At 37.3% G+C, this 27,163-nt stretch overlaps 1 protein-coding gene across 10 annotated transcripts in view; it reads left to right on the top strand.

Moving 5' to 3' along the window:
• TMCC1 (transmembrane and coiled-coil domain family 1) overlaps window positions 1-27,163 on the top strand; it is a 221,227-nt gene that overhangs the window by 153,907 nt on the left and 40,157 nt on the right. The window contains exon 1 of one of the 10 annotated variants that reach the window (XM_029242597.1): window positions 25,543-25,915. The exons of the other annotated variants lie outside the window; for them this stretch is intronic. Within the exon in view, the coding sequence (XP_029098430.1) occupies window positions 25,853-25,915 (63 nt within the window). The 5' untranslated portion in view covers window positions 25,543-25,852. Of the gene's footprint in view, window positions 1-25,542; window positions 25,916-27,163 lie in introns of those variants that run through there. 10 annotated transcript variants of the gene reach the window in all.

Here is a 27,163-nt window from a genome sequence, read left to right as displayed (position 1 = left end):
AATGGGGGCTGGTTGAATAGACAGACACAGGAAATGCTGTGAGCTGCTGAAACTTAGCATTTTTCAGCAGTAGATCTCAGCCACGGGTATTTGCTATTTTGGGTCTGACTTGTGTGAGACTGCAATAACTGAGAAGCATATTATGTGTTTCCTAGTTGTTCATTTTACCCATAGGTGTTTAGGCAGAATGCACAGGGTGTTCTTTGGCTGTGTGGTCATGCTGAGATCATACCAGAGTGTCCCCATTCTCCCGTATGATGGGCTGTTTCAGTGCAGAGTAAATGTCACCCTCACTCTCTCAGGCTAAATAGTTATCCAAAAATAAGTGTTTTCTTCAATGAACAAAAGAGTTTCGTTTGCCTTTGGCAGCTTGGGAAAAGCTTGGGTTAAATTTGAAGATGCCAGGCATGCATAACAAATGAGAATTTGGATTAAAACCATTTGAAATATTTCTCACATTAAAAAAAAAACAAAAACGGTTCTTATTACTCAACTACTTGTTTTCAGTGTATTTTTCCCGAAGACTTGGCAATTTTCTGAGTTGTAAAGCAGTATGCACATATCTTGGTGCTAAGTTCATGTTTTCAGATCACCAGAGCAAGTCCCTGAGATACAGCTAGATGGGAGGGTGATCCAGCTTTATGCAGCACAACCACCGTTTTCACATTTCATCCATAGTCATGCGAACAAAACCTTGCCTATAGCTTGATTTTACCACGGTTTTTTGGTGTTGGCTTTAAAAACGATGCATAGATATTTTCTGAGATAAATGCTAAAGCAAAGCAGATTCTTTGTAGTTTTACCTGATTCTAAAACTAACGTTTATTAATATTGTTTGGTGTGAGCCTTTGGATTTAAGATCCAAACAGATTTTTCACCCTGAAGTTTGATATTAAATTCCTCTTACTCCTTATGGTTGATAATTTAAATGCCAACTTTATTAACAGATTGTACCCCTCCCTGCTCTGTACCCTTTTTTTCTGTTGTTTGTTCTGTCTCTTGGATTTTAAAACCCTGGCACATCTCTGTTTGTTCTAAGGTAATAAAAGGTCAGTTTACTTATCTACGTTTTATTAAGAATGCAAGCCCAGGTTGAATGGGGTGGTCAAAAGGAAAGAATTCATAGGTAAACCCTAAAAGGATAGGGGGTGGAGACTGATAGTAAAACAGAAGTTAACTCCTTTTTCACCATTATTGACAGTCCAAAAAGAGGAGGGAAACATAAAACATAATCTAAATATTTATAATTGATTTTATTTTCTCCATTTATTGCATTAATCCATGAGTAGAGGAAGCTTGCCAAAAGTGTATACTTAGTACCTGAGTGAATGATTGTGTTTCCTTGCTTCACTACCCATGTCTCTGTCTCACTTACCCAAACTATTCTTCAAATCTGGTGAACTAAAATACTCCTATTGAAACAATGATTAAAATGTTCAGAAATGAGGTACTTGCTCCAGTTTCTGAAATTCTTAATATGGCTATCTGGATACATCAAACTGCTCTAGATAGGGGTTTACATATAACCTCCTTGCATGAGGTTGCAACACACTTTGTGAAAGCTACAGAATAAACATTTTGAAGGAAGAAAACTCTAGAGGGGAAAACATATCAGACTCTAGGAAATAAATGGAGAGTTTCAGGAAGTGGGATATTATAGAATGCATTGTATATATATTGACCTTATATTTATATTTTAAATACATAAGATAATATTCCCAGTTGTTGACCAGTTTTAAAGATGAATAATTTCCTCTTTCCTTTCTTAATAACCCTGCAGCACCACTCATCTGTATAAGTTGCCTTGGTTTTCTGTACAAATGCACAGAAATTACAGTGACAATTTAGAACATAGCATGTGTAATCATTTGGTTCTGTATAGATGCTATCATTTAAACAATTGTTATTTACATTGGGCTGTCACTTTATTAAATGGTGAACTTTTGAAAGATAAAACAAAACTCCCCTCCCATCTAAACCCTCAAACTGCTGCTTGACCTAAATCTCATCACTCCATAGAGCTCAGAATGCCACATGAAAGTCAGATTCCATAGGAACGATGCAAAGTTCTGCCCACATTATTTTGTAATTGTGGGATTTCTTTTTAATTGAGTTTCATTCAAAAGAAATAGCTAGAATAGTGACTTGAATGGTGGATGAGAAGTGTACAGTAAGGCAGCAGCAGGAGACTGTTTCATGTTGCAGTGTTTCCCTCCTCCCAGTGCTCAAAATGCCTTCCTTCTCCTCATGAGAATGTTTTATATCCCTTAAGACTGTTAGAGGGAAAACAGGTCTAGAACTCTGACCTAATGCTTAAAAACATTTGTCATTGATTATTTTAATTCACACCAGAAATTAAATGCCAGAGCTCCAGTATATCCTATCTGAAAGAGAGGGTGGTATAGACCAATCATTTGTTCACTGAACAGACAGTTATTGAGATTCTGCTGTATATCAGAGTTTGGGAGTTGAGATGGATTGTCTGCCCTCATGCAGCTTACATTCTAGTTGGGGAAGATGACAACAAGTAATAAGCCTATTAAGTTAACTAGGAGTATGTTAGGTGTGGGCTATAAAATAATAAAGCTGGGAAAGGGAGATTGGAAGTGCTGGGGGCAGGCTGCCTTTTTTTTGGGGGGGATAAATTTATCTGTTTATTTTTGGCTGCGTTGGGTCTTCGTTTCTGTGCACGAGCTTTCTCTAGTTACAGCAGACGGGGGCTACTCTACGTTGTGGTGCACATGCTTCTCGTTGAAGTGGCTTCTCTTGTTGTGGTGCACGGGCTCTAAGGCGCAGGGGCTTCAGTAGTTGTGGCACACAGACTCAGTCGTTGTGGCTTGTGGGCTCTAGAGTGCAGGCTCAAGAGTTGTGGTGCATGAGCTCAGTTGCTTCACGTGGGATCTTCCCAGACCAGGGCTCGAACCCGCATCCCCTGCATTGGCAGGCAGATTCTTAACCACTGCACCACCAGGGAAGTCCCTGGGCTGTCATTTTTAATTGGATAGTAAGTGTAAGCCTCATTCAAGAAGACATTTGAGGAAGGGCTTGAAAGAGGCAAGCAGGTTAGCCATACAGCTGTCTGAGCAGTGAGCATTCCCAACAGAGGGTACAGAACAAAGGCAAGAGTGTTCCCGATGCATACAAGGAATAGGAAAGAGGTTGGTGTGACTAGAGTAAGAATAAGGGAGTGTAGAGTGGTAGTAATTGGGGTGTCAAAGATGTAATCGAGTGCCTCAGTTATCTATTGCTGTATAACAAAGCACCCCAAAACTTAGTGACTTTAAACAACTATTTTATTTGCTCATAATTCTACGAGTCAGGTATTTGGGCTGGGCTCAGTTAGGTGTTCTTGTGCTGGTCTTGCCTGGGGAGTCACTGTAGTTGTTAGGTCGTTCAAGACATGTTTGGCGGTTGGTACAGCTGAGCCTCTCTCCTTTGTGGTACAAGGATTTTAGCCTGAACGGCTATAAGGATAGAGTTGTCGTTGACTGAGCTGTGAAGCCTGCTGAAGGTCTCCGTATAGCAAGAGAAAGCAAGCCCCAGGCACAAACACTTTTCAAGTCTCTGCTTGTGTGACATTTGGTAATGTTTCACTGGGCCAAAAGAAGTCCATGGCCAAACCTTGGACCTTATCACGGGATGGAAAAATAGATTCCATCTCTTGATGGGAGGAATGGGAAAGTCAAATTGTAAAGGGAAGGGCATACTAGATTGGATGAATTTGTGCTATTAATCTGCCACACAGAGGGCCAAATCAGGTATGCCCCTGAAAGCCATTTTTAAGGACTAGTTTTCTCTTTGAGTGTAAGGAGGACACATAGAAAAAATTAAGCAGGGGAGTGACGTGATTTGACTTAGGTTTTTAAAGGATCATTCTGGCTGTTGTATTGAGAATAGATTATATGGCAACAAGGGAGACCAGTGAGGAGGCCATCGTACTAATCCAGACGAGGTATGATCATGGCTCAGACTAAAGTAGTAGAAGTGAAGATAATGAGAAGTATTTAGATTTTTGATGTATTTTGAATGTAGAACCAACAGAATTTTCTGGTGGATTGGCTATAAGAGAGAAATTGATGACTACAAGGATTTTAGCTTGAACAGCTGGAAGAATGGATTTGTCCTTGAGATAAAAAGTCTGCTGGTGGGGCAGGTTTTGTGGGAAAGAGGAAGAGTTCAGTTTGAGATGTCTATTAGATATCCAGGTGGGAATGTCGAATAGACAGTTGGCTGTATGAGACTGGAATTTAGGAGATGTCGAGACTGAAAATAAAATTTAAGAAGGTATCACAATTAGATGATATTTAAAGTCATGAGACTAGGTGAAGTCATCAAGAGAGAGAATGAGTGTAAAGAAGAGAAGAGGAAAAAGCTCTGAGCCCTGAGCACTCCAGTTTGAGAAGTGGAAGAGGAGCCTGTGAGGGAGGAGGGAAATGAGAGTATGTGTACTGGAAGCCAACTATAGAAAGACTTCATAGGAGGGCGGAAACATCAGCTGTGTCACATGCCACACCGATAGGTCAAGTAAGATGAGGACTAAGAACTCGTCTTTGGATTTAGTAATGTGACGATGATTGGTCACCTTGACAAAAACTTTTTGATAGAATGAGATAAAATCCAGTTGAATGGCTTTGAGAAAGAATGGGAAGAGAGGAATTTGAAGACAGTGAGTTTTATACCATTTTTATGAGTTTTACTGTAATAAGGAGCAGAGAAGTAGGGAGTAACTGGTAGAGGAAATGCAGTCAAAAAGAAATTTCTTTAAGGTGGGAGATGGAAAAAAATCATGCTGATAGGAAGAATTCAGTAGAGAGAAGAGAAGAATGATGTTTCTTTCATTTATAATATTTAACAAACTTCAGTGGCACTTGCATGTGCAGGCACTATTCAGAGCACTTTACAAATATGAACTCATTTAATATAAGAATGAAAACAGGGCTTCCCTGGTGGTGCAGTGGTTGAGAATCCTCCTGCCAACGCAGGGGACACAGGTTCGAGCCCTGGTCCGGGAAGATCCCACATGCCCCAGAGCAACTAAGCCCGTGCGCCACAACTCCTGAGCCTGCGCTCTAGAGCCCGCAAGCCACAACTACTGAGTCTGTGTGCCACAACTACTGAAGTCCGTGTACCTAGAGCCCGTGCTCCACAACAAGAGAAGGCACCGCAATGAGAAGCCCGCGCACCGCAACGAAGAGTAGCCCCTGCTCACGGCAACTAGAGAAAGCCTGTGCACGGCAACGAAGACCCAACGCAGACAAAAATAAATAATAAATAAATAATAATTTTTGAAAAAAAGAATGAAAACAGTGACTGGCCACTCAGTATAAAGTACTGTGGTGGGTGCTATAAGGAGTTCAGGGATGTGTAGGACACAGCCCTGACCTAAGGACTTGTGGTCTCTATTAGAAAATATAAAAGCTTGCAAAAAAATGAAAATAGGAAGGTAATATATGACAAAAAGGATACAGTTTAGAACTTCAGAGAAGGGAGATTACTTTCAGCTGGAGAGTAAGGAATGTCACTAATTTGATTCTAATTAAATAACAGTCCTTTAAACTAAAAGTAGGCTCATTTGTACCTAAATTCATATACGTTTCACCTTGAGCGTGGATAGGAGTGTGTGTGCGTGTGTGTTATAAGGTGGAATGGGGACAGGGTTGGAGGTAGGAAGGAAAACATTTTTCTCTTCAATAAATAGTCTAAAGAGGTCTAATACAGAAGAGACAACCTCAGAGATGCTCCTTTCTAAATCACCATAATTGTCATCTTCTTGTTTATAGTCCTAACCTCCATATGTAAGGGGCGGGTTGGGGGTTGATGGCAAGGGAAGGGCACGAGTGTGCGTGTGCATGTGTATGTGTGTGTATGAGTATGAACTGCATGTGCATCTTCAGTACCTAAAGTACAGGGATTCCTCTACCAGTTAGATATATTTAGGAGCCTGTCTTTGATTTTTAAATAGTTTGGGGAATAATTTAGAATTCTTTTTCCAGACAAATAAAATAAGAAAAGTTGAGGTATATAAGCCCAGGAAATATGATTAGAATATGTCCTTTCATTATTATCTACTCTTAATGAAAAGTTTAGTGGTTGTTTGAAGTCTGAGGATAAATAGAGAATTCAAACTGTTTAGAATTGGTACGTGGGTGGAAGACAGTATTTTTTGTTCGGTAGAACCTTGTGAGGAAAAGTTTATACAGAATCATTCCTGGGGAGTGGAGAAGCCTAATTCAAGTTGGCTTTTTTTTTTTTTTTTTTTTTTTTTTAGTGGTTCCTCATACATATTGTCTATTTGAAAGATCTAGGGACCTGTTAATTTAATCAATCTAGGGACTGATTGCAAGTTCAGGGAAGACATTCTTATGAGGGTCCCAAGGAGCTTTTGCTTCCCAGTTGAAGTTGAACAATATTAAATGTTTTTGACATCCCCTGCTGCACCAAAGTGAAGCCTTCTTCCTTATTAGGGAATTGGATCCTATATCATCCTATTTTACAGTTATCCGGTGGGTTCACAGGAATTTTTTAAAGTGTCCTAGAGTTAAAGGCTTTTCATTTATTCTGTTAATGGCCATCACTGGAGATGAGGTGTTCAGAAAGATCTAATACTCCAAGATAATTCTCACAAAAGAGCTATTAGGGGGCTTCCCTGGTGGCGCAGTGGTTGAGAGTCCGCCTGCCGATGCAGGGGACACGGGTTCGTGCCCTGGTCCGGGAAGATCCCACATGCCGCGGAGCGGCTGGGCCCGTGAGCCATGGCCGTTGAGACTGCGCGTCCGCAACGGGAGAGGCCACAACAGTGAGGGGCCCGCGTACCGCAAAAAAAAAAAAAAAAAAAAAGAAGTAAAGACTACATGGATTAGTATGTGAATGAAATGGGGGAGTGAGTAGTCTAGAGGAAGTTTACCATAATTCTGCATGTTCAGATAATTCTTATATATATATATATATATATATAGAACTGTAGTTGATTTGTAGTATTATGTAAGTTTCAGGTATATAACATAGTGATTCACCATTTTTAACAGTTATACTTCATTTATGGTTATTATAAAATATTGGCATATTCCCTGTGCTTATTTATTTTATACATAGTAGTTTGTACCTCTTAATCCCCTCTCCCCATGGTGCCCCTTCCCCCTTCCCTCTCCTCTCTCCTTAACTGGTAACCAGTAGTTTGTTCTCTCTATTCAGATAATTCTTTTAATTTCTAAAAGCTCTGTTTTCATTTTGAAGAAGAGAACTGCCAACTAGGTCACAAAATTTGCAAGAGCAGTAGAGGAAGATGGAACTTTTATTACATACTTCTTCCTAAACTAATGCTGCTTTTACATTCTACATCATTACATTTACATTTATCCTACATACATTTTATCATACATGATTTATCAAATATAGGTTATTATATGAAACAATCTAATTTTTGTCTGTTTATCTTAGGTTTTCCCAGTACAAGCTCTGGTAAATTGCTTGCATCATTTGACTCACTGTTACTCTACACTGAGTTAATTATATAAAAATTGCCTCTGAGTTTTGGAGCTGGGTAGGGAGAAATAGTAAAGCCAAGTGCAGAACATCCAGGTGGCAGCTGTTCATACCTCAAACAAAGAGAAGATCTAAAGACTATACACAATTAATTATTTCTTTGGGGGCATGAAAGCAGGATTATTAGAGTAAGGCAGAACTCTTACTGGTTCTCACTGACCAGGTGGTTGTGGTTTTGACGATCAGAGTGAACATTTTCACCTTGGAGGCAAGGGTTCTAGGCTGTAGTGCCACTAGAGCCTCAGTTGTCTCTAAAGAGGAGAATAATATCAGCCAGAGGCTGAGGCTCAAGAGACCTGGTTTATAGTCCCAGCCCTATCACAACTAGACAGGAACTTGGGGATTCATTTAACATGCAAGAGCTTTTATTCCTCACCTGTAAAATAAGACTGTTTCACAAGATAACCTCTCAAGATCTTTAGATTTTAGCAGATTCAGAATTTACAGGTACAGACATGTATAGATTGATTTTAAAAATAAAGTAACACATTTTCCTATGACTCAGAAATGGACAGAGACACAGGTCTCAAACTTAGCATATTTTCTCTTTCTAGTTTATTAGATTTAAAAAGCAATTTCTTAACTGATTATTTTTCTTTGATTACAAAGTACTCATAGAAGTTAAATGAGGGATTTTACTGGACTTAAACTGGAACTACTAGTATATAGGAAAATCTGGATTTAGACAAAGCCTTATAACTTTTGGTAGGGTGATTCTTTACTTTCAAAAGCAGGCATTCTCGATTCCTTTAAATAGCCACTTTTAAGTCCAGTATAATATTTTTAAATGTAATAAATATCATTCTATATGTAAATTCTTAATTTACACATTATTTTGCTGAAACAAAATCTGCCTTAAGTGAGAATGGCATACCTTAATTTACATGAGATTAATCTCTGTAGCCTACCAATTAATAAATAGAAATTTAAAATTAATTAAAAAATGTACAGTGAAATGGGTGTAACCATATGGTGTATATATGTACTTTAAACATTTACTTGCTCTAAAGTTTTTAAAACATTGAGAGTCTTAAGGTAAAACTGTAATGCTTCAGGTTTTTTTTTGGCTCCCTGTCGGGGAACTGAAGCCAGTTTTCTTATTAATGTTAAAATTAGGTGTACAAAGGTATTTTCTGGTTGCTATTAATTCTTCGAAAAATAGACAAATTTTCAGTCTCCTTAGCATTAAATTGTTACTATTAAAGGTTAGGAGTACATAAATAAGTACTTTACAAAAGAAGCCCTAGTTCCTAGGGCATTAGATTTTCTAAGTTTAATTACCCTAGATTAAACTCATTTCCTTTTTTTGATAGGATTACTGTAGTAGTAGGGATATTCTGAAGACATAGGATATCTAGATTTCAGCAGTACATTAAAAAAATTTTTTTTAATTAATTAATTTATTTTTGGCTGCGTTGGGTCTTCGCTTCTCTGCACGGGCTTTCTCTAGTTGCTGTGAGCGGGGGCTACTCTTTGTTGCGGTGTGCAGGCTTCTCATTGCAGTGTCTTCTCTTGTAGAGCACAGGCTCTAGGCATGTGGGCTTCAGTAGTTGTGGCTCGCGGGCTCTAGAGTGCAGTCTCGGTAGTTGTGGCACACAGGCTTAGTTGATCCGTGGCATTTGGGATCTTCCCGGAACACGGATTGAGCCCGTGTCCCCTGCATTGGCAGGCAGATTCTTAACCACTGTGCCACCAGGGAAGCCCCAGCAGTACATTTAAGAGAGTTTTTCATATCTTTTGAGGGGGAAGTTATAACTGATTATTCATAACTGAGTAAGTGAAGGAATGAGTGAAAAGAGTTCTAAAATATCATCCTGGAACACAGTCTTTGATGAATTGTTGCAATTTGCTTCCTGTCCTTTTCAACCTCTTCATTAATCCTTGGCTAAAGACATTGCCATGCTTAGAGTTGAAGATGTCAAGCAGCTGAAAAGAATAATTAAATTTTTGAGCTGTAAAGTTGGAATCCAGTGGTATTCTCAGACGTAAAGCATAAGTCACCGCATTATGTGATTTATGGAAAGGTCAACTGTTCTTAACACCATTTTCAATTAAAGAGAAAGCAAACACGGGCACTAAATTAGATGCTGTGACTAGGTTCTCTAGCAGATCTCTTAACTCAAAGTATTTTAGATACTGTGGGATCTTACCTAGTGGGTAAGATCTTAATTAACCTAAATTAGACAAAGCTCTTGTTACATTGCAATACATTTTAATTAGATTGTCTTGGGAATTCCCTGGCGGTCCAGTGGTTAGGACTTGGTGCTTTCACTGCCAGCGCCTGGATTCAATCCCTGGTCAGGGAACTAAGATCCCACAAGCTGTGCAGCACGGCCAAAGGAAAAAAAAAAATTAGGTTGTCTTAGTCATTCTTTGAAATTAAAATTCTAGAAAAGAAGCATTATTAATATTACCTTAATATTAGGATGTTATAACGGAAACATTGTTGTTGATATACTTACAACATAAAACACCCTGAGAGAAAACAGAGTTCCCAGTAGTTGAAAAGAATAAGAGAGATGCTTAACAATATCCCTATCTCAGTTTTGTTTACAAGGAGCCACTAAGAACAAAGAACATTTGTTGTCAGTTGATCATGGGCAAATTTGTCTTATTAAAGTTTTCCCCTTAATGTGCAAGAGAAAGCACTAAGTTATTAGGAATTTTAATTAGGACTTTTCCTTTCCAGCTCCCTAGACTAATTGTCTACAAATTCTCTAATACCCTATGAAGCCTTAGCAATCATCTAAACTTTAAAGTTAGTTTTAACTTTAAAATGTTTTGAAAATTAATTTTTATCAAATCATTAGGAGATAGAGGTAATTTTGTCAGAAAATATTCATGGGAAGATAGAAAATGATTTTTCCTGAGTGACTGCCAAAGTCAAGAACAAACTAGAGGCAGTTCCATATTGATTTTCTAAATAATGGCTTGGAAACAGAGGTCTTCCATATTTATTGCTTCTTAGTCTTATGTGAGAAATTTGTCTCCTCATTTTAATTGTGGATGCTTTCACTTAATCATGGGGTAAACTATCTTTTACGGTCTGTTACAACTCTGGCTTGGAATTCTGTGGAGAAAAGAAATTTGTAACTCTACCTTTTATGTGGTTGTAGAATATCAGAAACTAACTCAATCCTTAGAGGACTAAAATTAATTCAAAAGCAAACACTGTCTAGCAATCAGAGGTGGCTCTGTAAAACATTGAATGCAGAAAAATGGAAGATTCCAATTCAGAAACCAGCCACAACTATCTGTAGATTTAAATAGCATAAGCATGTATTTGAGGTGATATGATTTATATTCTTATTTCTTATGGATTCATTCAACAGACATTTATTGAGCCTACATTGTCTGCCTGGTCCTGGAGAACCAGAAGCAAATGTAGGCCCCACCATATGTATCCCCCTTCTTTTATGTAATTTTAAATAAATTGGTCTCATAACTTTTAGGGAGTCTTACTTTATGAGTAGTTTCACTGGGACCCCAGGTTGTTGACCTGCGGCTGTAAGTCCTTATTTCACTGTTACCGTAGTGAAATTACAGAGTTTAGTGATAGCCTGTGTTAATTAACCCATTCAAATACTGTAGCAAACCTACATGTAGTCTAACGGAATATAGAAACCTCGGAACAGGGTTTCCTCTCTCTTCTGTGAATACATCATTTTATTGCTATATTAGATTTTTTTTTTTTGGAAGTATTTCAAATAGGTTGAGCCTAAGGAAATCAGGCCAGTGAACATGATGGCATTTATTACTGGATTCTGACAAGTAAAATCAAGATTGAAGGCTTATAGATATTTAATGAATGAACCATATTTCATGAAAATTCTTGAATTGTAAAGTTCAGGTGTCCAGGAACTTATCAACTCCTACCCCACCTCCACCTCTCCACCCCACTGCCCACCCTGGCTTTTGGAAATGTGAGAGGGTATTTTGGTTGTCGCAAAGATGTGGAGAGGGGAGTGATTCTGGCTTTAGTGAATAGAGCCCATGGATGACATAATGGCCAAAATGTCAGGAGTAACCCTGGTTGGAAGCAGAGCCCCCAGGCGTATTTCATCTCCCTCTGCCCTTCCCTCTTCTTTTCTTTTCTCACTGGAAAGGGAGAACCCCAGCAGTACAGATATTAGGGGTAGCAGTATGCTGTTAGCACCCTGGTGCTCTTGTCACAGCACTTATTTGGTGCCATTCCCTCTTTTACATCTAAGATATTTTTCTGAGGAAACATTGATGTCTAAATTAGTATCTAAAGTGCTCAACATCGCTAGTTATTAGAGAAATGCAAATCAAAACTATGATGAGGTACCACCTCACACCAGTCAGAATGGCCATCATTACAAGTCTACAAATAACAAATGCTGGAGAGGGTGTGCAGAAAAGGGAACTCTTCTACACTGTTGACAGGAATGTAAATTGGTGCAGCCACTATGGAAAACAGTATGGAGGTTCCTTAAAAAATTAAAAAGAGAGTTGCTGGACTTCCCTGGTGGCGCAGTGGTTAAGAATCTGCCTGCCAATGCAGGGGACACGGGTTCTAGCCCTGGTCGGGGAAGATCCCACGTGCCGCGGAGCAACTAAGCCCGTGCGCCACAACTACTGAATCTGCACTCTAGAGCCCACGAGCCACTAGTACTGAGCCCGCACGCCACAACTACTGAAGCCTGCGTGCCTAGAGCCCGTGCTCCGCAACAAGAGAAGCTACCGCAATGAGAAGCCCGTGCACCACAACGAAGAGCAGCCCCCACTCACTGCAACTAGAGAAAGCCCACACGCAGAAACGAAGACCCAATGCAGCCATAAATTAATTAATTAATTTAAAAAAATAGAGTTGTCATACGATTGCACTCCTGGTCACATTTCCAGAAAAAACTCTAATTTGGAAAGGTACATGCACCCCAGTGTTCATACCAGCACTATTTACAATAGCCAAGACATGGAAGCAACCTAAATGTCCATTGACAGATGAATTGATAAAGAAGATGTGGCATAGATACACAATGTGAATACTACTCAGCAATAAAAAAGGAAATAATGTCATTTGCAACAACGTAGATGGGCCTAGAGATGATCATACTAAGTGAAGTATGACAAAAAGAAAGACAAATACCATATGATATCACTTATATGTGGAATCTAAACTGTGACACAAATGAACTTACTTACAAAACAGAAATAGACTCACAGACATAGAAAAGAAACTTATGGTTACTAGGGGGAAAGGGGGTGGGGGTGGGGATAAATTAGGAGTTAGGGATTAGCAGGTACAAACTATGATATATAAAATAGATAAACAGCAAGGTCCTACTGTATAGCACAGGAAACTGTATTCAATATCCTGAAATAAACCATAATAGAATAGAATATGAAAAAAGAATATATATAACTGAATCACTTTGCTGTACACCATAAGCTAACACAACATTGTAAATCAACTCTACATCAATTTAAGATTTTTTTGATATAATAAATAAATTAGTATCTGAAGGGACATTAATTCTCTATACTTTCTATATTAGAACATATTTATTGACCCCAGTAGAAGGTGTGCGTTATCTTCCTTATCTTCTTCCTTTTCCCCTCTGTGATTATAATCATGAGTATACTATTGCTGTGTATATATCTATTGTATATACATTGATTGCAGTTCACTGAAGTGAGTTCATTGGAGTGAGTTGTTTCCTAGCTTCAGCTTAGTGAACCTGTGCTTGTGATATTTTCAGGAACAGTACAGATTCTCATTCAGCCACTTTGACTACTATAAACCTGATGTGAGTTTGGAATTTAGAAGTTAGTTGCTTTGACCTCAGCAAGACTTGTTCACTTATACGCTGTTCCTATTTAATGTAAGCACACTTGGGCCAAAGAACATGTAAATATTTGGCTTCATATTTGTCATCTTACATTAAATGTTGACACTAGTTAATAGAAGTATCTCTAGGAGATCCTTTTCTTTGGATCAGAATTCCAGCTTCACCTTCTTTCTAACCATTTCTAAATGATTATCTTTTCCTTATTGCAATTCAAAACATCTAAATTTGAATTCATAATTGTCTTTCCTAAAACTAACCCTGTTTTTCATCTTCCCTATTGCATCATCAGTCTCTTAGACTGGAAACTTGGGCCTCATCTTTTTTTTTTTTTTTTAATTTTAAAAAAAATTTTATTGGAGTATAGTTGATTTACAATGTTGTGTTACTTTCAGGTGTACAGCAAAGTGAGTCAGTTATACATATACATATATCCACTCTTTGTTGATTCTTTTCCCGTATAGGGGCCTCATCTTTATTCATTCTTCTCTTTCATCTCCAATATGTAGTCAACAAATCCTATTGGTTCCTTCTTCAGAAGAATCACTAGGCCTTTCTTTCACATTTCCTCTGCCACTACTTTACTCCAATCCTTATCATGTTTCACTAAGAACATCTCTAGTTTCTCACCTCTCTTCAAGCTTTTGACTTCTCAGGTTAAAACTACCATAGTAGATGGCAGAATGCGTTAAGACATAATGTCTCAGGAAAAAACAGGAGACAGGTGAATATTTACTCTGAGATCATGTAATCTGCAACAGAGTAAAATTTATCTTTGTCTTTTGTCCTAAATTTTAACTATTCCCAGAGTTTTACTTACTCATTTATTCCTTCATTTAATAAATATTTAATACTATTTATTAAGTATATGTTCTGGTGTAAATAGCTAAATATTATATTTATTGTCTTTGCATTTTCCTTTGACAATTCATCTGTTGTCTTCAATTATCCTATTTATGCTTTCTCTAGTTTTTCAACCTCAACCTTGCAAGCTCTAGTCCTGTTTCTTAGGTACTAAACCTTGATTCATTTTAAGCTCCATAAGTCACACAAGTCCCAAAACTGATGGATAGCAAAGCAAGGACTCACCTCCATCTCTTCTGCAGACCAGCAGCCTTCCAACTGCATCTTACTAATATAATAAGGCCTGTTGTCTAAACTTAATGACATGAAACAATAGAATACTATAATGTGATGGTATCTCAAGAGAAAGGGCAAAGGAATGAGAAATTGGCCCTTAAATTGTTTTTTTATAACAAACTTTAAGAAGTTTGGAAGGCATTATATTCCCATAAGTAGCCAATTAATAGCATACGTGTCTTCAACTTGCTTCCTACTCCTTCTTGGTTGTTTTTTTATTTTGCTATTCTTAAAGAATATTAGGAACCACTAGGGCTGTATGCAGTTTATTGGGAAATTAAACAACAAAGAACAATGAAGCCAGGTTATTTAAAAATGTAATAGCTTCATATCTTCCCCCGCCAAAGCCGTCTCTGGCTAGTAAGATTTTGGAAAGAATAAATTGAGTCAATCCTTGTTCTTCTCACATGGACTTGAACTAGCCCTCAGAAGCCATTTTCTTGCTCTTTTAGCAATTTTTATATTTTCTGAGAATGTGAAAAATGTGTTTGTTTTTTTATTCCTGAGAGCCCAGTATGGTCTGTTCCTCACCTGTGATTGGAAGGTATAAAATAGGTATTAAGTAAGGATTTTCAGTAGATGGCTTATGTAGATCTGACATTCATGGAGCATAGCAAGAAAACAGCTCCTTACTGTGGCGAATAACATTTTCTAAAACAATATAGCATTACCTATGTATTTCCTCCAAGTGGTAGTTTCTCAGACATAGAATATGCTTGAACATATTCTAATGGTTTACCATATACTTTTGAAATTTGAGTTGTTTTATTTTGCCTTTTTTATTAACTTTTATTGGAATATGGTTGCTTTACAATGTTGTGTTAGTCTCCACTGCGCAACAAAATGAATCAGCCATATACATACAGATATCCCTTCCCTTTTGGACTTCCTTCCCATTTAGGTTACCACAGTGCATTTCCAGTTCCTCCCACCCCACCCCTTTCCCCCTTGGTATCTGTACATTTGTTCCCTACATCTATGTCTCTATTTCTGCTTTGCTGATAAGATCATCTATACCGATTTTCTAGATTCCACATATATGCACTATTATATGATACTTGCTTTTCTCTTTCTGACTTACTTCACTCTGTATGACACTCTCTAAGGCCATCCATGTCTCTACAAATGACCCAATTTCATTCTTTTTATGGCTGAGTAATATTCCATTGTATATATGTACCACATCTTCTTTATCCATTCCTCTGTTGATGGACATTTAGGTTGCTTCCATGTCCTGCCTATTGTAAATAATGCTGCTATGAACATTGGGGTGCATGTGTTTTTTTGAATTATGGTTTTCTCTGGGTATATGCCCAGGAGTGGGATTGTTGGGTCATATGGTAGTTCTGTGTTTGGTTTTTAAGGAACCTCCATATTCTTTTCCATAGTGGCTGTATCAATTTACATTCCCACCAACAGTGTATGAGGGTTCCCTTTTCTCCACACCCTCTCCAGCGTTTATTGTTTGTAGATTTTTTTTGAAGATGGCCATTCTGACCGGTGTGAGGAGATGCCTCATTGTACTTTTGATTTGCATTTCTCTAATAGTGATGTTGAGCATCTTTTCATGTGTTTGTTGGCCATCTGTATATCTTCTTTGGAGAAATGTCTATTTTGGTCTTCTGCCCATTTTTGGATTGGGTTGTTTGTTTTTTGATTTTGAGCTGCATGAGCTGCTTTTATATTTTGGAGATTAATCCTTTGTCTGTTGTTTCATTTGCAAATATTTTCTCCCATTCTGAGGGTTGTCTTTTCATCTTGTTTATGGTTTCCTTTGCTGTGCAAAAGCTTTTAAGATTCATTAGGTCCCATGTGTTTATTTTTGTTTTTATTTCCCTTTCTCTAGGAGGTGGGTCAAAAAGGATCTTGCTGTGATTTATGTCATAGAGTGTTCTGCGTGTGTTTCTAGTGTCTGGCCTTACATTTAGGTCTTTAATCCATTTTGAGTTTATTTTTGTGTATGGTATTAGGGGGTGTTCTAATCTCATTCTTTTACATGTAGCTGTCCAGTTTTCCCGGCACCACTTATTGAAGAGGCTGTCTTTTCTCCATTGTATATTTTTGCCTTCTTTGTTGTAGATTAGGTGACCATAGGTGTATGGGTTTGTCTCTGGGCTTTCTATCCTGTTCCATTAATCTGTATTTGTTTTTGTGCCAGTACCATACTGTCTTGATTACTGTAGCTTTGTAGTGTAGTCTGAAGTCAGGGAGCCTGATTCCTGCAGCTCTGTTTTTCTTTCTCAAGATCACTTTGGCCATTCAGGGTCTTTTGTGTTTCCAAAGAAATTGTAAAATTTTCTGTTCTAGTTCTGTGAAAAATGCCATTGGTAATTTGATAGGGATTGCATTGAATCTGTAGATTGCTTTGGGTAGTATAGTCATTTTGACAATATTGATTCTTCCAATCCAAGAACATGGTGTATCTCTCCATCTGTTTGTGTCATCTTTGATTTCGTTCATCAGTATCTTATAGTTTTCTGTGTACAGGTCTTTTGCCTCCTTAGGTAGGTTTATTCCTGGGTATTTTATTCTTTTTATTGCAATGGTAAATGGGATTGTTTCCTTAATTTCTCTTTCTGCCCTTTCACTGTTAGTGTATAGGAATGCAAGAGATTTCTGTGTATTAATTTTGTATCCTGCAACTTTACCAAGTTCATTGATTAGCTCTAGTAGTTTTCTGGTGGCATCTTTAGGCTTTTCTATGTATAGTATCATGTCATGCCTTTTTTTTTTTTTTTTTAACATTGAAGGTATGATCTGGGATTAGAGGAAATGGGGAATTACTGCTTACTGAGTACAGAGTTTCAGTTTTGGATGATGAAAAATTTCTGGAAATAGATAATGGCAGTGGTTCCACAACATTGTGAATGTACTTAATGTCACTAAATTGTACACTTAAAAATGGTTGAAATGGTAAATTTTGTGTTTTGTATATATTACCTCAATAAAGAAAAAATTTTTGAAAAACCCTGAAGGTATGACCACACTTAGAAAACTGAAATCAACCTGGTCCCACTAAAGGCTATATTTTTTCTTCCTCATAAGCCTGCTATTTTGAAAATGTTTGTTTACAAACAACATATATTATTTTTCCTGAAAAAAAGAAAAGTAATTAGGAACTAAGAGCAGTCAGCATTTTTGAGCAGCACCAGTATAATGATACCACCTGGAGTACTTAAAATTCCAGACAAAATTAAATATTTGTCATTTTAATCTGCATATACGACTTCATTATGGGTGAATGTACACTTTCTATTGGGCCCTTGGAAATCTGGAAAACAGCTTGACCCTTTTACACACCTCAGGTTGGAGACCACTATTCTGTACTATGTCTCATGACATCACAGATATATTTTAATATACCATTTCATCTTATGACACAAATTGCTGTATGATTCTGTACTTGCTTTGCAGGTGGTGCTTGGGGGTTACCTGGCCCTTCCTTGATTGGAGGCTGATATTCCCATCAGGGCTTTATGGTACTTTACAGATGTGAAATAGCTCCCCAAACACCTTTGAGCCCCTTAGGTGGTACATGATTCCTTTGAGGTAGGCAGAGCCTAAATAAGCAAACTTCACTGCCTATTGTACTTCTTCAGTTAATTGTCGCGAATAGGAAGACAGGTAATTTAACTAATTTCTAAAGAAGGTCAGTGCCTCTATTCTTCCTTCCTAAAACCTCATAATTCTGGTATGGGCTTTGGCACTAAGCAAAAGCTTCTGTTGCTCTCCTTTCTGAACTAATTGGTTCTAAGCAGTAAAATAAAGTACTTGCCTTATTTAGAGGTTCATATGACTATACTAATCTCAAAAGATTTTAAACTCCTTTACAGTTCCTCGCTTTGTCATTTTTCTGCTCCCCCACCCACTGGCTGGTTATGGGGGTTTACTTTTTCATAAAGAAAGCCACTGAAGTCAAAAGCTACCTCTTATTGAATCCCAGTGGGAGATTAATACAGTTAGGGACTTTTTAGCTGAACTGGTTGCCAGCTGGAGGAGGGCAAGAGAAGAGACTCCTTGAGGAATGCACAGCCAACTGATGCGACAGGTTTTTTTTTGTTTTTTGTTTTTTGTTTTTGCGGTACGCAGGCCTCTCACTGCTGTGGCCTCTCCCGTTGCGGAGCGCAGGCTCCGGACGCGCAGGCTCAGTGGCCATGGCTCACGGGCCCAGCCGCTCCGTGGCATGTGGGATCTTCCCAGACCGGGGCACAAACCCGCGTACCCTGCATCGGCAGGCGGACTCTCAACCACTGCGCCACCAGGGAAGCCCGATGCGACAGGTTTTAACTTCAGTGCCTTCCTTGCAGATCTGTTGTCTGCTTTCTACAAGTACAGATAGTAATTGATTTATTGGATTTATAATTTTTCTTCCTTGATTCAACTTTACTTTTCCCCATCTTTTGCCGCTTTTGGAAAAATTTATCCAGCTAGTCATCAGGCATCAACATCAAGAAGGTCAGTCTATAGAAACAGAACAAGTTCCTTGGTCTTCGGACTTTTTTCCCCAGTGGACCCTTCATGAATAAAATATAGTAAAGCGTGAAAGAGAAGGAGAACATTAGGCATTTTATCCAAAAAATAAAGTAGTATCCATGAGGTCTGACAGCTGAGGTAGGTTTTAATAATATAGAAAAGCCTCTGGAATTAGTCTTGGTTTTTATAAGGAGTATCTTTTGTCTGGGATTTGCTTCCAAATAATTGCAAGGGAGGGAGGAAGTACCAGCCATGAATTAATAATTGAAGCTGGATAAAGAGTGCATAAAATTCATTATCCTCTCTACTTTTATATATATTTGAAATGTTGCATAACAAAGAGGTTTTTAAAAGACATCTTTTCCCCAGGAATTTTGGAAGGATAAAATCTATTTCCTTATGAAATTTTCAGCATCCCCCCCGCAATACTCAACAGTGTTGAGCACCATAAGGATACTATTGTAGGTTTGTATTACTGAGGGAAAAAATCTTTTCTTGTCAGATATAATTCTGAATTTAGTAGGGTTTTTTGTTATTTTTGTTTTGTTATTGTCCAGATTGTTTTATTTATACAGCAATGTGTAAAATTATTTCAAAAACTAGATTCTAGTGAAACTTGTGTTCAGCTTTGTTTCCATCTAAAGGCATGTTCAGTAAACTTTAATCAGTATTGAGAAGTCTGAAAACTACTCAATGAAAAAATAGTGTTAAACAGTTTCTTTATAAAGTAACACTTAAACGTTTTTAGATGTTTGTAAAGGAAACTTTTTGTGTTATCATTAAAGTATCCCTGATACATCTTTGGGTGGTATTTAGTAAAGGAGCCTATTTTCTCAGTCTGGGTCCTAACTTAACTTTACTGCTAAATCCTCCGTGTCTTCTAGTTTGTCAAGTTGATCACACTTATTAAAATATCTATGCCAATTGAGATACTATAACTTTGATCTAAAGCAAGGGTTAGCAACCTTTTTTTTTTTTTTTTTTCTTTGTAAAGGGCCAGATAGTAAATATTTTAGGCTTTGAGGGCCACAAAAGTGCTCTATTACATATTCTTTTTTGTTTTTTTGTTCTTAGAACTCTTTAAAAATGTAAAAATAGTTCTTAGCTCTTTTGTAAGAGCCTTATTAAAACAGGCAGAATTAAACAATTGCTTTTTAATTAGGTGCTTTACAAAATATTAATAAAAGCTAAGGACCCAAATGTTAAAGGTTATTTTCAAAGGTAAAATTATGACTCTCATACAAAGTGAACATATGTCAAAGATTGTATTTAACTCACTAATTAACCAATTATTAGGAGCCAGTAAGATATTAAAATGAGAATTAGACTTACGGAAATTTATATTCTCTACCAGACAAAATTGATTTGTATTTCATCACCAGCGCTGTCCACAAGGTAATTTCCATCTCTACAGAGTTTCACAGTAACCTAGCCAGAGACAAAGATGCAGACCTTTATACTATCAGATAACTCCAAAATATCCAATAGACAACACCAGATATTCCCTTGAAAGGGTACGTAAAATTTTTTACCATTTTAGTCTTTCACAGTTTCTGCTGACAATCTCCCATCCCTCTTGTGATCATAAATAATTTCCAAAGATTTTTCTTGATCGCAAAATTGTTGGTCTCTTTAGGTTTGACCTGATTATTTATATAGATGCATTAAGAGTGCTAATTAATCATACAGACAGCCTTGAGTTTTCTTTGCAAATCCACAGTGATACAGTTTTGAGCAATTACTAAGGCTACAAGATTAACTTCTGTATGGAAGTTTTTGTAAAGAATCTTAGATTGGACTTTTAAACACCTCTATTATTTACTATCCCAAGGTTAGGAAACCACACCTAAGAAACTCTCTGACTAGATTTCATCTACAGAGCTGATAAATTTGAATGAGTTAATCTCATCTTTAGGTCCCCAGCATTTGCTGAGGCTTGCCAGGAAGTAAGTGACCTTCCTTACTACCACTAAGCCAGGGACCCTGTAAATCAGGCATCAGGTCGGCTTTCCTGGGAGGGCTTCTTTTTAGACATTGGCTCCATATATAAAGTCAACTTTCTTAATGTGGTTTTTCATGTATGATTAAATGAGAATCTTTCTCAAATATGACATTCCAGGTATGTATGGTTACAAAATCCAATTATATCCTAATAAAAAGATAAGATACTAGTATTGATCCTATACAAATAACTGTATTGCCATAAAAAGTTAAGGAAAACTCAGAAAGTTTCTGAATGCTGTTGATTCAGTGAAAATCAGATACCACTTAATGTTTTATTTTAGATCACAAAAGCAGAGTCTACTAAAATGTGAGTTAGAAATAGTTTAAGAAGAAAGTAAAAGGGCTTCCTCATGTAGCCACAAAAAATAGAACATTAAGAGAACATCAACAGTATTCTAAACAAAAAACCACAATAAAATTTCCTTCATCAGTTCATTCCGTCCTGTATAGTTAGTTCTTGCTCAAATGGAACTTGGGTCAGCAGTCTGCTTTCATGAAACATCTGCTTCTGGACTGAAAAGCATCATGGAAATCCTGGTTTAGTCCACTGGTAAATCCTGAAAGTTATCTAAGTGATGTCAGCTCAGAAACATGTACCTAAGGGTCTGTTCTTTGGAGTAGCAATAGTTTGTAGAGTACATTGCACATTCCTTTCCATGAGACTCTCAAAGATAGTTTTAGGTGTAACAGTTAACCTGAAAGTTTCATTTTTCTATATTTAGGAGCCAGTCTTGGGAAGGCAAAATCAAAAGAATTGTTGAAAGAGATTTGGGCCCTTGATTAAGATAGGAGCATGGATGAGAAACAGTACTTGGTTATTTAATCAAAATGACAATAAAACATTATAATAAACATGTAAGGGAATGCAATTTTAAAGAACTTAGCTCTTTCACAAGTAAAAAACCTTTGTTCTTTCTGGTTGTTTTGTTTTGTTTTTTTAATCATTAAGAACATTGTAAATCCAACATAAAGCCAGAAAGTTATTCTGCTATCTAGGCAAATTACACAGAAGATAAAGAATAATCTTTCATATTGTAGATGAAGGCATTAATCAGTAAGCCAAAGAAACTAGCCCATCAAAACTGATTGAATTTTGCAAAATTTGGACATATTTCATATCTTCTTTTCAGATCCCAGTAGTATAAACCAAGGCAAATCAAATTCAGTTTCTAAGATTTGTCTTTCTTTCAAATTCTGGAAAAAACTGCCACTTTACTTTGGGACAAAAATGCTCTTTTTCCTTCAAAAACAAAAGGACTTTACACCTTGTACTGTTGCTCCTAGCGTAGTTCGAACCTACTATATCAATTATAACATATTTCAGAGAGAAGATTAGGTGGAGGGAATGGATAATAAGAAATATCTGTCACACACAAGGATTTTAGCAGAACAGAAAGGCTCCTGAATACACGTAACAGATTTTCTACAGCCCCACACTTCTCTTACACCTTCTTAAAGTGGCAAAATGAACCCGATTGGTAATATGACCTGAAGATAATAGCCACTCTAATAGCATATACAAATAAGAAGCAAATGTATATCAACTTAAAACTATGCTTAATAATCAACATTTAGTATTCTATTTACTTAGAAATTTATCTGAGCATCTAAGAATTATTTGTTAATTAGCTTCATTTAACATTAGTCCAAGATTTTAAATTGCCATAAGATTTTGGAGGTATTTAAGCTGACACATAATTGCTATTGATATAAAAAGTTATTCAGGGGGGCTTCCCTGGTGGCGCAGTGGTTGGGAGTCCGGCTGCCGACGCGGGGTATACGGGTTCGTGCCCCGGTCCGGGAGGATCCCACATGCCGCGGAGCGGCTGGGCCCGTGAGCCATGGACGCTGAGCCTGTGCGTCCGGAGCCTGTTGCTCCGCAACGGGAGAGGCCACAGCAGTGAGAGACCCGCGTACCGCAAAAAAAAAAAAAAGTTATTCAGTATTACGATACAATTTAGATGAACACAAATTTTCATTTTTCTAAATATCAGACATTATATAAGAAGAATAATATTAACTTATTTGATCAGTAAACCTGTATAAGTAAATTTAGGAAGTTCAGATTAATTTTCATCTGAATTAAAACAAACCAAGTAAATTAAAATGTGTGCAGTATTATACTTGGACAAAACTAATCTTTTTTCTTTGTGTTTTTTGTTTGTTTGTTTACAAACCTAGTTTTGATTTGCAAAATATTTAACTTAATTATATGAATTTGGATTTTTTAAATGTTTCAGAACTAGTAGTTTCTGTAAGAAGGATTTTTTTTCTTTGTCTAACATATTTGAAGTATTACATGTTCAGTTCGTTTTCTTGGACTTCTAAGAATATTTGATACGTAAGTGCTTATTTAGCTCTGTAAAACTAACGAGAACAGAACCCCTTAATTTAAGAGCTATTGTAATTAATTTTTAATGTCTTCTAAAAATAGGAAAACATTTTATACTTACACAACAAGGAGTCAAGTTCTTTCTGAATTACAGACACAGACACACAGAGAGCTATGGCTTCAGTTCTACAACTTCAGCCATGAATCAAAAGTAAGCACAAAACCTTACCAGTACAGATCTCAAAGAGCTGTTCCCCTTTATAATATATACAGCATTTTTAATTGAGTTGAGCTCAATATAGACAAATGGGCAAAAAGAAAAGTCTAACAAACTGAATTCTCTTTTGGTTTATTACTCAACAGAAAATAGATCTATTGTGTATCACTTTTCTGAAGAGACCACCACATGGTCAAATTATTACAATCAAATTCTCATTCTGTGCTGCCATCAATGAGGAGTAATTTATCATAAAGCAGAAACAAACAAAATCAGCAAGAGAAAAAAAATCAAAAGAACCAGAAAGTAGCAAAATTAATGTTCTATTGCCAGTTGAGATTTGCTTTGGGAGCCAAGAAGACTTGTACCCAGGCTAAGGCAGCCAGTGAGGGGTACTTCTGACAACTTGGGTAAATTCATTAGCATCTTGGTGGAACCTCAAAAACTGTTTGAGAATAATTTTTTGTAAGGTAAGATCATGACTCTCATATAAATACACAGTGAACATTGCTTACACACAAGGTCTTACACACCCAGGAAACTCTTCAGGGCTGCTCTCTACATATGGCAGCTCATCCAGTCAAGGCAGTTTTGATCTTATGACACCTTGTCTCAACACTTGCTTCAGTGATCTCAGTGGGAAGGAAAGAGAATAAAAAAGCTCATGACAGAAATGTTTGGTTTGGTTTTTTCTAAGCGATGAGGTTACACATAATTTTGCTTTCTTTTATGCCCACTCGTGTTTTCAAAGTTTTCTACAATGAACATAATTGTCTTAAAAGAAGGTATATTTAAAATGCTAATAAACAGAATTAAGCAAACATCTGCTAATGTTGATGCTAGCAGTGCAGGATTGGGTTTTTTTTGTTTTTTTGTCATTGTTTTTGTAGAAAAATATTTACTCTGTTGAAACCTTATAACCTAATTTTTAAGCAAAGACACAACTTGTATTAAGTCATAAAATTCTTTATTAATTTGTTCTGGAGAGTCAAGGTCTGAATTCTGTGCCTCTAGAGATAAAAGAGGAATTTCTGGAGCCATGGTTTTAACCCAGAATTTTCTTCAAATTCATTCAAGATACTTTGGATTCCATTCAGAGTACTTTCTCTGATTTTAAATGAAAAATGCTAAGGAAGCTGGTGAATGCTGATAGAAGAACCTTCTTTGACCTCTCAGTACTGTGCTGGCTTGAGCTTCCAGCCCCATACTTAAATTTAAGTATAGAAATGATCACAGCTTTAGGCTCATAGAAAGGACTATACTGTACTATATCAAATTGTCTTCATGTTAACCTTTGTGCATGTTAACTTCAAAAAAATGTTACTAGCTATTATACATTGTACACGCTACACTACATTTTATAATCATTAAAATTCTTCCCGTGTGCATTTCCCAAAACTACTTTTATAAATGAAGAAATAAAGCTCAGATCTGATAGGTTGTTTAAGGATAAATCCCAAAGTGACTTTTTCAGTGCAGAAACAGTTTCTTCAAGACATTCAGTTCTTTCATGCAGTATCGTGGGTATTGAATAAATAGTATGTGATGGTACAGGAGCTGAGCTCAGGTTTACGATTGTGGTGTTTTAATCTGTTGCTTAAACTTCAGAGACCTTAATGCTTTTCATTCAGAAGCTTTTTCTCCCTTTGTCCATAGTGAAAAAGACTTCAGGGTCTCATTCTCTGCACAAGAAGTCTTTCTGAAGTCTTTCTCTTGCTCAGTTTTCATTTAAATGACTTTGTGAACTTAAAATGAAAATAAGAGAAGAAACATTAGAAAAGCATAGAAATGTGTCTTGCCGATCTTTTAGTCCTTTGTCAAAACATGGGTAGATTGTTTTCTCTTTGTATTTATTGAACCAAGCTACCTAAACAGTGTTATCCTATTTAGAATGTTTTTAACTTTCTTTAAGCTATTCTCTAAACCTTATCTGGTTTTAATTGAAAATACAAATGTGGATTGTGAATTAATGTTCTGTAGCTTTAAATTCAGCCAGTTTGGTGCTTTTGTCTCTTATAAAAGATGCTCACAGCTCGGGAAGAGAGGCAGCTACTGTCTGTGATCTCCATTCTCAAACTATTCAACTATTCATTTGCATTAGCAGCTCTAGCAAACTGCGCCCACATCCAGGCGCGCGCATACACATACACACACACACACACACACACGCACACACATACATACACGGATGCTTGTTTGGCAGAAGCTTTCTGTTTATTCAGCAGAGTCCTCCCTGGCTCCCAGATGTAGAAAGCTCTAAGAGTTGATACAGGAGACAGAACCGGAACTGTATGAAGGCTGAGGAAGGCACTGCGGAGGATTGGCTATGCAGGGATGTTGATGTGGTGTGGCTGTACCTGCCTGTTCTGTGAAAGGCACTTCTCTGAAGCTGTGAAGGTGAGAAGCCCAGGGATCAACTAGAAGCTTCATTTCGGCCGGCTGTTGGCGGGGGAATGCATTCCCAGTGGTAGCTGTCCTCATTTACAGCGTTATTCTCGGAAACCAAGTGTGTGCAGCCTTGACAGACTATGCCACAGCTCCTCTGCAGTTTGGAAGCTGGGACAAATGGAAAGAGCTTAGAGCCAAAAGAGGTTGTGATTGTTTGCACGATCCAAGCTTGCTCTGGCAGTGCACAAATGAAGGATGAGCTTTGTGGCAAGCAAAATCAGCAGACTGCCTGACAGGGGGTTTTGGTAAGATAAATGTGTTGCTTGTGTTTTGGGTCTCCACCACCTTGCCCCCCATCTTTTCTTGTTTTGTTGGTTTTACTTTTCTGTATCAGATATATAGAATTGACTGTTAGCAATAACTAAAACATTTTAGAGATTCACATTTGGTGGTAAGGGATAGCCAAGGGAGCTAGAAAGGAAACCATTATTTCTGGTCATTCAGTTTTGTGACCTTCAGAAATAATCATCAAGTTTTCTCCATATCCATGAAGAGGCAGAAGCTAGGAATTTCCAGAGCAAAGAACGCTAACAATAAGATATCCCTTCCCTTCTTTAAACAGTCATAATTACCCCCGCTCCTTTTTTTCCCCCCCCCAGCTTTCCCTATGGCCTGAAGTGGAGAAGAAAAAATAAAGTCTTCTTGCTCTTATTAAATTGTTGCTGCTGGAACAGCAATAGGCTGAGAATATAAGTATGGAGGTGGAGGAAGGCAGGTTGAGGAGTCTGCTATTTTCATAGCTGTGCATTGGTGGGTGTTTATCTTAGATTCATTAGCATTGATGTTCATTATCAAGTGGTTGTTAGTGCTTTATCTCTTTGCCTGTACTGTGATTTAATCCCTTTTATGTTTTATTTTGTACAATTTTTCTTTGCCAGGCCCAGTTGTATCATTATGAGGCCTTTTTCTGTTATTATTAATACATATTAACGTTTATTAGAGAAAAGATGGTTGTAGAAAGTAGCCCTGAAATACTTATGGACCCCAAGGAAGGTAAAGATATTTTCTCTTTAAAATCTAGGGTTTGCTTTCAGCAGATTCTGGAGTCTTGATTTGGGGATCTTTAATAAGCATTTTATTGCAAGTTAAAGAAATAGTCACATTAGTTCTGTGAAATCCTACCTTACTCTAATCTGCCTTAAGTTGGATGCTGTTTCTTGTGTTTTTCTAAGCATGAAGGTTTACTTTTCCTTATCC

This window comes from Monodon monoceros, unplaced genomic scaffold, assembly GCF_005190385.1.
Source record: "Monodon monoceros isolate NGI ecotype Baffin Bay Population unplaced genomic scaffold, NGI_Narwhal_1 Super_Scaffold_3, whole genome shotgun sequence".
Lineage (NCBI taxonomy): Eukaryota > Metazoa > Chordata > Mammalia > Artiodactyla > Monodontidae > Monodon > Monodon monoceros.
The sequence above is the reverse complement of the archived record's forward strand: the minus strand, read 5'-3'. Positions and strand labels throughout refer to the sequence as shown.